We start from the raw sequence: 12,559 nt of genomic DNA on the forward strand, positions 1-12,559 counted from the left end.
TTGCCTTAGCTTCATGCTTTCTTTGTTGAATCAGGTCGTGAGGATGACTCACTTCTCCTGACCCACCTTTCACGGCCTTGGGGGGCTGCCTTGGGATATTCTTTAGCAATAGTCCTCAAATAACTATTTACTACTTTTCAGTTCCAGCACTTATCCCTATTTTACGAGGTTCTGATGATTACCTCCGGATAGCTCTTGTTTAATCTCCTCTTTTAACCTGTTTGGATTATCACTGTAACGAGGGAGACTGCTACGGATGCACTCCTGATTCTTGAATCCTGGAATATTACTACTGTGCGAGGGAGATTACTCCTGAGCTTCTCTTGGCTTTTAGTTTTCTCATTATCACCTCTGTGACGAGGGAGGTTACTCCCCAGTTTCTCTTAGCTCAGAGCATCACTGCTTTGACGAGGGAGATGACTCTCAAGCTTCTCTTGACTCTTGGTTCTCTGGGTATCACTGCTGTGTCAAAGGAAGATTATTCCCAAATTTCTCTGGACTATGGATTCTCTGGATGTCACTACTGTGACTAGGAAGATCACACCCGAAATTCTCTGGACTCTGGATTGGCCCCAAACTCCTACCGGGTCTCCCGCTGTTCCCGTTACCTGGAGTATATCGGGACTATATTGCCGGTTCTTCCCGGGGAGTTGGGCTGACTGGAATAGCTTCAACGTCTCCAGGTTTCTTCACTCTGCCTCCCGCTTCATCCTTGTGGCTCTGCAAAGACTTACACAACATGGCTCTGGTGCAGTTGCTGGACCACACAGTCCACTTCTCCAGGTTATGCCACCAATGGATTCTCTCGGTCTCTTCGGTTGATCAAGAGGTTGACTTCTGACACTGTGCTCCGCCGACCGTTCCTCTGCGTCCCCGCCACTGGGATCAACATTCTTGCAGCTTCCCGTTCCCAGGTTCAAACTTCCCGGATAGAGCTGGCTTCACGCCGGCTGCTCTCTTCTTCCTAGTCCTTTCTATCTCTTTATTTCCTGGGGTTGGATCCTACACAGTGTAGAGTTTGTACTCCTTTGTTGTTGTTGAAGTGATCTTTAGGCCTCCTTGAGGCCAACGCTTCTCAGTACTATGATTAGTGGCGGTGATTACCGTTATGCCTTCTTGGGACCAACTCTTCAGTACTATATCCAAGCAGATCTCTTTGGTTCTTCTTCGTCTGGGTCATATTGATTTGTATATCAAAGACAGTAGAAGACAGTAGAAGCCTTACCATAACGGGCAGTATTTTTTTCAAGGATTTCTGACAACAAGGATTTGGTCCGAGGGGAAGAGGGATCAGGGAGTTCCTTCACAGAACGGGAGTCTTTATCCCCATGAGGGGAGTCTCTCCCTGCTTTCCACAGCCCCAGGAGGGGACTTTTGGGTAGCAGATTTAGCTCTACAGTCTGACAGGGAAGGGCTCTCCCCTGGGGAGAAGTGAAGTGATCCATGAATTATCACACCACTTAAAGCAGGATTTCTGTTGACCAATCACCTGCTGACCTTTGCCTTTAAAAGGAGGAGTTTCCCACTCCTCAGATTCATTTTGAAACCAATACCTAAGGAAGAATTTTGTTAGACCTCTGTTGGGAGAGTTGACTTTCCAAAACCCTACACCAATGAGGTGAAGACTGAGTGTTCAATGTAGAGATTAGCTCTGTAGCCTATCCTCCCCCTTCCCCAGGGAACATTGGGGCTAAACCTCCTCTGGAACTAGACCTGCATCTCTGCCAGTCTCACTATTGCTAAGGACCTCATTGTGGTGAAGGATCCTTGAAAGTGTGCACCAGCCTCCCTTGCTCTGGGAGCCTGAGAACAAGCTCTACACTTGTCCCTGAGAGGGACTTGCGGCACCTGAGAGCCAAGATTGTCCGGATGCCTTCAGTTCCCGGTATTAAACCATCATGATCATTGATTCGGATCTGTTTGACCGCTACGATCCATCACGACCCACCAAAGCTTCCCTTGGCATTCACCAAACTCTTTGAAACTGAACTGCATGTTCAAAGCTGTTAGTTGCTGCACCATGATAGCTGCGCTTGTCGTTTCCTTGGCTCGAACTACCTGCTCTTTGTTGCATCTGCTACCTACGAACCACCACTCGACCGGCCAGCATCTTTGCCAGTTGAACCGACCTTGGTGAATCATCGAGCGCCGACCATCAGATGCTGCATCGAACCTCTCAAACCGAACTGTGCATCCAGTTTACAGCGTTTTCGCTGTCTACTTGACCTTCAAAGTGACACTGGTGGCCTTCCTGATCTGCAGCCTCTCGAGCACATCATCAAACTGATCCTGTAGAACAGCACATCCAGTCACCTACATATTCAAACAATTGTCAAACTGACCTTGGTAGCCCTCACGAGCCACCCTTCTTCAGGCATCGCCATTGAACCGCAATGAGCTCCAGTTCGACCCATGCTCCGCACTGCTCCCCATCTAGAACAGTGCGACTGCCGCACTCTAATCTCTAAGAACAGCCTGGTTACTGTTGTTGTACTGCCAAGATGTTACTACTGCCCCATAACTGACCCCCTGGAGACTGGTTAGGTCACTTGAGCACCTTTTTCTTTCCTCAAGACTTGCCCTTTTAGTAGATCTTTGTGGTCGGTGAAATTACCTTTGCCACATGTATTCTCACCCAGAGTGCTGCATTCGATTTTCTTGCATATTGACTGTTCTTTGAACAGGGGTTGTTTTTGTACAGTTTTTCTATTTAGTTTTCTGGCAGTTGGTGTTTAACGTATCCATATTTTTTGCAATCGGGCCTGGGGGTACCAGGTTATTGACTGAAGGCAATGTGCGACACTTCTATAGGATAGCTGAGTCATCAACTGACTTCAGAATCCAATGCTCCGCTGTTTGTGGTGGGGTATGTACCAGAACATTAAAACCTAGAGTCGTGAGACTCGTATAACTAACCTCAGAAGAAAATAACTCATAGGAGGCAGAGCTTGCCATTGCAAAGCAACACAAGGCCTTTTTTTGAGCACACATGCTTTGGGTGACTTATTCAGGGTGCTAATGGACCAGTGAAGAGGGAGGTCAGTTGTTGTATAATGGAGACACGCATAAAAAAAGTGGACATAATGGATTTAGATCAAACCCTTCACGCAAAAGCGATTCAGACCTTCGCTGACCGTGAAAGAATCATCTTGAAGGTGACGGGCTGAGGGAATAGCTCCTCATGGTTGGGTCTTGTGAATGCAGCGTTCTTCCAACAGAACTATTGTATCTTCCTGGGCGTAGGTTCCTGGTTTTGAGTGTCTGCGCTTAGCCTTGTGGGCCCCGAGTAAGGAACCATCCTTTTATTGTAGATAGGCATGTGAGCTACTTTATTGATGTGAAACATTTCGGCATTCTATCATTCCAGCATCGAGATGAAGGTGGACAGGACATACCATTATCAATGTTGTACGATTTTCGTTTTAGGTCTCTTTGGGAATGCTGTTCCCTAGCCTGGTCTTCCATTACAATGGCTTATGGTGTGCAGATGTTGCAGTTCAGTTGTTTTGAGGAAAGTTCAACAAAAAGGGTTCTTGCCCAACACTCAGTTTCTTCCCCCATATTGCCCAACACTCTCCACCATCCCCAGTAAAGCAGACTGGTTTCCTTTGTTGTGCGTCTTGTCATTCTTTTTTTCTTCAGTTTGCAGGTCTTTCACTGCTTGCAGCACAGTGGCACAGGTGGGCGTACGCTCATGGTGGACGGATTTTACGCTGCAGAACAGGTACGCCAGAACCACCCTGAAGACTTCCATGTGCTCTGCACGGTGCCCCTGAAGCACGAGTACATCGAGCGTACAAGCATGTGTGAGAACAACATGATTGGTGTAGGACCCGTGCTCAGCTGCTACTCCTGGAATCAAGAGCTCTACATGATCAGGTAATCGCTGTATGGTCGCGTGTGATGACTTGGCAACAGAACAATACTTACTTCATTGGGAAGATTTCCAAAGCCGATGGGGTTTCGCTGTAATTACTTATGCGGGAGTGTCCAAAGAGGCCCTTGACTGGACTGCAGCACATGTTGTAATTGGGCACTGCAGGCGTCTTCATGATGGGATGGGATTGGGTTAGGTTCCTCTTTGGTCAAGAAAGGGCCTACGCTCTGGTGGTTTGAGGGAGCGCTGTAAACCTTGCATCAGCCATGGTTGGATACTGCAGGACTGGTGAGTTCCATTAATTAAAGACTTAGATTGGATGACTAGAGGGGGCGTCGCAAGTTTTACACCATGGATGGACACTGAATGATTTGTGGTTGGGCCAGTGAGGGGGAGGGGGGGGGGAAGTCCCATGCATTAGGGGGTTTAGTCCTGGTTATTGAAGGTGGTCATGCCAAGCTTTGTGCTTTGAGAGGGGGGTCACTAATGTATGAATTGGTTCATAGTGATAATGTCGAAACAAAAATGTCGACTTACAAAAATGTCGAAAAAACAATGTCGAAAACAATAATGTCGAAATCCTATACATAGAATGAAGTCAATTTTTAGAAAAAAAAATGTCGAAAAAAGTCATTTAGCACTATCAATAAATACATAAACAAGAAGTCCCCCCAACCCCCCTGCCACTCTCACCCCTCATACTCAACACATTTTAATTATATATTTATTTATTTATTTATTCAATAAATAAACAAGGAAAATATCATTTACTAGGGGGGGTCCCCCCCAACCCCCCCCTCACCAAACACCCCCCTGCCACCCTCCCACCACCCTCTCACCCCTCATTTTCAACACATTTTAAAATTCAACATTATTGCTTTTCTACATTATTTTTTTTTCTACATTTTTTTTTTCGACATTTTGACTGTCGACATTATTGGATTCGACATTATCACTGACCACCATATGAATTATACTCATTTTCTATGTGACTCTCTAGGTATAACAACTATGACCGGTCCGTCATCAGTACGGTCCCTCATGATGTTGTGCAGCGCTGGTACGTGGCACACCGGACCCTAACCACGGAACTGAGGAAGCCAGAGAATGAACTGTGGGTCAAGCTGAACCCTGGACTGGTAAGTTCTCTAGGACACAGTCTTTGGTGTGAGTGGGAACTTTCCCTGAGTAGAACAGGCTACCTGTCTTTGCACTAACTGGAGCCACACCCAAAGCAGAGTCCCTCCTTTTCATAAGTGGCCGACTCCTTCAGATTACCTCCTGGAAAGGATCTCTCGTCAAAGTTTTGCTGGACTAGTCTGGTCCTTTATGCTTTTGCCTGGGACCCCACTACATGTCAAAATGACTCTCCGGCCTAGGAATAGCCGATTACTTTTGCATACAAATGGGCAAATCACTTTTGTTAGACTGCATCTGAGCCCAGTCCCGCGCTCAGTTTCTACTACACATTTAGTCTGATGGATTTCTCAGCGCGAGGGCAAGTGTTTGACCTCTGCCCATTGAGCTTGGTAGCCTGGGTCCTGATGTGCTAGGAACTGGGGTCCTTCTTAAATCCTCCTCACCCCACCCATAGGGCAAGTCCAGATCTGGCTCTACCCTGATGGCCCACCTACACTAGGACTAGGGTAGGGTCTCTTTAGCCCCTGACCGGATCATATGTCTGACCCTGTTACAATGGCAGGAGGGTTTACAATCCCTTCAGCTGTTCTCTGGCGGTAAAGCTCCGGCACCTAGCGCACACATGTTGATCTCTGGTGGTAAAACCCCAGCACCTAGCCCAGACATGTTGTTCTCTGGTAGCTTGGGTTTGGCAGTGGGGTTGATGGCAATATGGGGTTGAAACCATAATTGTGGGTCTGTTGCTGAACAATTGGGTGTCCTTTTCACAGTCCAGACGGGTTATAGTTATTATTATTTTTTTTGTAATTTCCTCTTTTAGGGTAATTCAGTATATCTCCAATAGTTTCTGGAAACTTTGCTGAAATTCAGTGTTTTAGTAAATTTGATTTTCAACCCAGGCAAGATTATTTGTAATTCTTTTTAGTGAGGTTTTGTGAAACTATTTATTTTTTCAATGTGGTTGACTTTGAAGGCAGTTTGCAAACCAATCGTCAAGTTTCTGTTAAATTCAGGCAGAGTTAGTCAGCCAGAACCAGATTACCAGGACTCGTCTCTCACCTAGTTATTTCCCCATGAACAGCCTCCAAGGACCGATCAGTCAGTCCTCATTTTATTTCTCCACCTGAATACCTGAATCTCTTCAGTTTGGCCTTTTGGCACACACACCTGACAAAGCCGTGGCAACTCTTAGAGGCAAGCAGCAATCCCACGTTCTCCCTTTGTGTCTCGTTCCCACACCCCACCTCCCGCACCCATTCAAAATATCAGTACCTCTAATGTTTAATGTGGACTGTGAGTGAAGTACTTGAGCCTTGAGAAGGCTGCAAGTGAGACATAGGGTGGAGGTTGTCCCCTGGGGAACGCATGGAGGGGCACCGATTGTGTACAGAGACCTCTGATATGCAAAGTTTCCACGTTTGCTTAGATCACAGATGAGAGGAACCTTGACTAGGAATACGAGTCAGTATGTTGTCTACAGGGAACTGAAACTACTTGCTAAAGTTATGGAAGAGCAGCGTTTCAGCTGTCTGGAGTTGAAAGGACATAACGGACATGGAAGCAGGTGTATACAGCTACTTGTTATTTTCATAGGTTCCACGGTCACACTCACTAGAGCTAGGACATGGTTTGAAATTGCCAGGAACCGGGAGCTATTTAGCTCCTGGTTATAGCCAAGTGAAGCCTGGTTGGCTTGAAACCAACAGCAACCAGGAGCTACTTTTGACTCTAACTATGTATGTTTGGGGATGTATATAAAGGATGATAAAGAACACACTTTAGAGCATATTGGATACCGTTAAATTGGCAAAACGTTAGTTTGCATCTTGCACAATGTTAGATTTGCTGCGCAGTCTGTACTAGCTCCTGATTCCCCGGAGGTAGCTCCTGTCCAGCTGGTTATGCTGGATACCCAAGAGCTGCTTTTTGCTCCTGGTCAACAAATCCCAATTTCGATCCCTTTAGTACTAATCTCCAAGAACTGAAGGGAGACGATACCAAGAGTTGGTCTCCTTTCACTCACACCATTCGTGTTCATGAGAACCTACAACACAGCATGTTAAGTTTATATTATGTACATTTATAGAGTGCACGTACACCCAAAGGCATCTTGGCGCTATGCAGAGTCCACCCAACAGCTCATACCCTCTGTTACCCTTAGACAAAGAAACGGCTTTTAAGATCAGCGGAAGACTGATCCACCGTCGTCTGAAGGTGGAGTGGAAGAGAATTCCAAAATTTAGCTGCAGCAACAGAGAAAGCACGCTCTCCCCCCCCCCCCCCAATTCGAGAGAGACATACCAGAGGGGCCGATTAGGCACGTACGGGCGAAACTTACTCTGTAGGTATTCTTCCCCTTGGCCATAAAAGGCTTGGTGTACGATGCACATAGATTTAAATGGAACTCTCTGGTCCACAGGGAGCCAAAGAAGCTGCCGTAGGGCTGGAGAGATGGACATACAGTAGGGAGTACATGCCACCAGTCTCGCTGCTGCATTCTGCAGTACTTGCAGGCGGTGGATCAAATATGTAGGCTGAGGTACATATAACGAGTTATAGTAGTCCAATACACTCTGCACCAGTGCAGCTACTACTGGCGCATGAAACTGTAAGGGGAGAAATTCCAACACCCTACAAGTACTCTCAGTTGATAGATACCCGATTGACAAACAGCGGACACCTGAGCCTCTAAAGAGGCAGAGATGTTCACGCCCAAGTCTTTCACCACAGAGACCGGAGTGGGACAGAGACCTGAAGAAGGGTGCCAAAAAGCAGACGTCCACAACGAAGGTGTAGACCTGGGGCCCACCACCAGAATCTCAGTCTTATCCCCATTCAATTTAAGCCAATTGCAGGTCATCCACCTCCCCATGTCCTCCAAGCAACCCCGTAGCTGAGACGTCGGATCAGGATGGGAACAATCAGGCTGCAGAATAATCTGGGTGTCATCAGCATAGGAGTAGCACTGGAGACCGTGGGAGTGGATGAGCCTAATCAACTGCTGGATCTAGAGATTGAATAACGTAGGGGACAGAGCCGAGCCCTGGGAGATACCACAAGTCAAAGGAACAAACACAGAGTGAAAAGGTGGGAGAAAAAGGATTTGTGTGTGATCAGCAAGGAAAGCAGAGAACCAGCAGCGTACTTGTCCAGATATCCCCTTTCTGGCCAGCCGGGCGAGCAAGATGGAGTGTCAACTGTATCAAACGCTGCTGATAGATCTAATAACGCCATCACCCCCACTCCTCCGTGGTTGGAGAGACGTGCAAGGTCATCCACTACTGAGACCAGTATGCTCTCTGTTCCCCGACCGGAACATTCATTTATGCCTGAATAGACAATATGAGGATGACCCGGAACAAGTGTAGTAGTGATTAAAAGGAACCAGTGACCGACTTGCAAAGACAGTTTTCCTTAAATCGCAAATGATGGCACCCTGCTTGGTTGTCAGTGTTTTTGCTGTTACCATTGAGCAGATTAGGAAGGTGTGCTTACGGACTGTTTTTCGCTGTTATTTTGTTCCTTTTTGAATAACCTCTGAAAATAAAATGGAAGCCTGACTTTTCTGCCATCTTAAATTCATTTAACTGTTCACCCAAAGAACTCGAACTACCAAAAGACCATTGTCCTAAGGATTCAGCCAACCCAACCCCATGGCCCCAAACACACAAACCACCATAATGCCATGATCCTGAAAGAGTCCACTGTTAAAGATACATCGTCGCACACCTGAACCAACATAAACCCATCATACAACAACAGACCCCTCAGAAGTGCCCAGACCAACTGCCTCTACATTCCCTGTTTCAACTTTCAGAGGTCTGGCGGGACCAGCTTCCCAGTCATGGCGGCGAAAACTCTGGAACTCGCTCCCTAACCCACTCAGAGCGGAACCCTCCATCATAACCCCAACATAACCACTGATTAACGCCAGATCCATTACAGCACACGCACTAGATATGGCTGATCTTATCACACATCACCTTGACTTCATTACCATCAGAGAAACCTGGCCATGCTGCTGCCTCAGGTCCACTACTCTCATTGGCTATTCCTACAGGCTACACCATCAAGCGAGGCAGTCGTAATACCAATCAAACCAAAGGAGGTGGCATTGCCATCGTTCATAAAAAAAAATCAACTTCCTAATCTCCCCTGTGCACCAAAGCACATCAGCTGAAGTACTTACAGCCAAGCTGGCTCTAACCCCTAATCAGACCATTGCATTCCACCTCCTCTACAGGCTCCCTGGGCCCATAGGCACTTTCGCCAAAGATCTATCCTACATTCCTGCCGATAACACTAAAACTAAATCTCAAATCATCGTATTAGGAGATTTCAACTTGGGACTCCAAGACACTAATGATGCCCTAGCCCACGATATGAACAATTTGCTCTGTAACGGGCTTCACGCAACATATCAATGATCCTACTCACGCCAAGGGCAGAATCCTGGACTGGATAGCTGACCTAAATTGTGAAATCAACGTGGATTCTAACCAACCATGTGAGTGGACAGACCACCACTTAATCACTTTTAGTATCCCTGCCAGAATTACCAGTACCACTCCAGGCGTTGCACCTGCGATTTCCACAAGAAATAAGCGAGACATAACTTGTGAAAAACTACTCCCATTAATCCTCCCAGTTCTCAATGAACACGCTTCAATATGCACTGATCCAACTGTCCTAGTAGACACGTTCAATCAGACTATGCTGAAAGCCCTTGAACACATTGCTCCAACTAAATCGAGAAAGCCAAAACCACAGGCTCACCTGAACTCTTGGTTTACACCACAGCTTATAATCCTACGCAAAGAAAAACGGAACCTAGAAGCGCGTTGGAAATGTAATCCCACTGAAACAAATAAAGCAAGTGTTACCATAGCCACTGTTAATTACAGAAAGGCCATACTTCAGGCGAAAAAAGACACTTGTAACAAGCGTATTGACAAGCTAAATCCAATACTAAAGAGCTGTTCAGAATACTAAAAAAATTGGAATCCCCTGTTACCCAACCTGACACCTGTACCAAAGACAGTACTTGGTGCGCAAATATTCAAAGGCTCTTCCTGGGAAAATAGCTACTCCGTAAACTAAAATCAATGACAAAAAAAGCTGTCTGCAGATTGACCCGCAACCTAAAACCCCTTTGCTCAAAAACGCCAATCTTGACTCGCTGATACCATTTAGCTTCTCACCCCTATCCATCACTGAAGTTGAAAATAATAACAACCTCAAACCCTCCAACTGCCAGGGCGACTTATGCCCTCTTCCTATTATTAAGGAGGCCTCTCATAACCTAGCTCCTTTCATCACTGCTTTCATAAATTCCACATTCAGCTCTGGGATTGTCCCTGACAACCTAAAGAACGCCTGGGTCATCCAGCTCCTAAAACGAACAAAAAAATCACTTGATGCAAATATACTAACCAATTACAGGCCCATCACTACCATGCCATTTTTGCTAAAAATACTTGATCATGCCGCCTACCTGCAGACCAAGATTACTTGGAATCCAACAAACTCTTGGGACTGAGGCAATCTGGCTTCCGTCCACGGCACGGTACTGAAACTGCCCTTTTTGATCTTAAACCACAGATTGAAGACATAAAAGATGAGGGTAAACTGGCTCTACTACTTTTACTAGATCTATCTGCAGCGTTTGACCTCGTAAATCATAAAATACTTTGTCGACACCTCAAACTAGCTGCTCACTTTTCTGACAAAGCAACTGCCTGGATCAGTTCCTTCCTGGATAACAGATCCATGAGGGTTTTCTCTCCCTCTGCGGCCGCGGAACCTTCACCGGTCACCTGTGGGGTACCACAAGGATAGTGTGTTTTCCCCTACATTGTACAACGTGTTTACGAAGCCACTATTTGATATTTTGGATTATTTGGGTTTCACCTACACTAGTTATGCAGATGACACCCAAATACTCCTCCTCATTACAGGTGATGACACAATGGACACTCTAATCGTTAACTCGATCTACCAAGTCAGCCAAGCCTGGATGGCGCAACATGAACTTTGTCTGAATGATGAAAAGACAGAACTTCTCATCTTAGGCTCTCACCAAAGACTCCACAAACGAGACCCTGTGTTTAAATCCTTCATCATTGATGGTAATATCATCAAGGTCACTAAGGATACTAAAACGTTAGGTATCTATATTGACTCCACTCTCTCTTGCCTGACAAACTAACTCAGTTTCTGCCGTTGCCGCATACACATGTAAGCTTATTGCAACATGCCGTCCATTCCAATCACCAGCCAACTGCATCATACTAGCCAGGACACTGGTCATGTCCAGAATCGACTATTGCGAGGCTATCTTGGTGCAAATATTTGCAATATCAATAATCAAATTACAGATCATCCAAAATAATGCCATTAGATCTGCTCTAAATATTCCTAGGAAACAACACTTTTCTGACACCAGACGGGAGCATCCGATGGCTCTCAGTAACACAAAGAATCTCACTTAAAGCACTTGCTCCAACTAAATGCCGCGCTAACCAAGCACCTAACTATCTGGCCAATAGATTCTCTATGCACACCACCAACAGACCCCTCCGAAGTGCCCAAACCAACTGCCTCTCCATTCCCCGTTTCAACATTCAATGATCCGGCGAGACCAGCTTCCCAGTCATGGCGGCAAAACTCTGAAACTCGCCCCCTAACCCACTCGGAGCGTAACCCTCCTTCCTGGCATTCAAGAGCAAGGACAAAACCTGGCTGTCTGCCCAAGACCTGCCCTGGATTCAGAGCGCTCGCTAGTGATCTCCTATGCTCTGGCCTACGGCGTACTCTTGCAAACATGTAATTAAATGCCCCTCCAATCTGTATCATTTTCGTAAATGCCCCTGTTTATGCTTATACTTTGTTGTAACCTAAGTGATGCGCCCGGATGCCCTTGGGCCTGGTGCGCTATATAAATAAATAAATAAAATACAAATCATTCTAAAGACCCAGAATAATGCAGCTCCCTTCATCCTACTCGCCTGAACCAACAGTGCACCCTCATCCTGAACTCTTAATACTCCAGGCACCCTCACACCATTATCTTAAAGACCCCCATTAATTAACTCCCTTCATTCTTTACACCTTAACCTAAACATGTGGATAAACGCCCTCTGAACCAATACTACTCCATCAAAGACTAGTGCCTTCCAACCAGGCCCCTAAATCCAGGGCTACACATAGCATTTTGAATTGGGGGGATTTTTCTCCCCGCGTTTATGAATTTTGGTGTAAGAAGTCATGCCATTTCCGATATCTTTTTAGGAATCATGTACCTTGTAGTTCATGAAAATAAACAAATTCAGGCTTCCCTTAAAAATCCTCTTCAGATCAGGCAGTACTAATTTTGCATCATATTTTTGATTGAGATAATGTACCTATTTTCGGAATAAAGTTGTATGGCTTGCTGCTTATCTGTAGCACTACCAAACACCATCCTCTTAAACACTCGGACCAATGTAACCATGTGTACCCCTTAATACCCAAACTAGTACTCATCCATGTTGGCTGAGTGGG

At 46.0% G+C, this 12,559-nt stretch overlaps 1 protein-coding gene across 5 annotated transcripts in view; it reads left to right on the plus strand.

Annotated features, from left to right (window-relative positions):
• The window catches only part of LOC138570232 (trimethyllysine dioxygenase, mitochondrial-like), a 280,902-nt gene that overhangs the window by 258,989 nt on the left and 9,354 nt on the right, over positions 1-12,559 (plus strand). For all 5 annotated transcript variants that reach the window (XM_069648970.1, XM_069648971.1, XM_069648973.1 and 2 more), the window contains exons 6-7: positions 3,643-3,879; positions 4,878-5,016. In XM_069648970.1, the coding sequence (XP_069505071.1) occupies positions 3,643-3,879; positions 4,878-5,016 (376 nt within the window). The remainder of the gene's footprint in view (positions 1-3,642; positions 3,880-4,877; positions 5,017-12,559) is intronic.

This window comes from Ambystoma mexicanum, chromosome 2q (assembly GCF_040938575.1).
Source record: "Ambystoma mexicanum isolate Mex_15411 chromosome 2q, UKY_AmexF1_1, whole genome shotgun sequence".
Taxonomy (NCBI): domain Eukaryota; kingdom Metazoa; phylum Chordata; class Amphibia; order Caudata; family Ambystomatidae; genus Ambystoma; species Ambystoma mexicanum.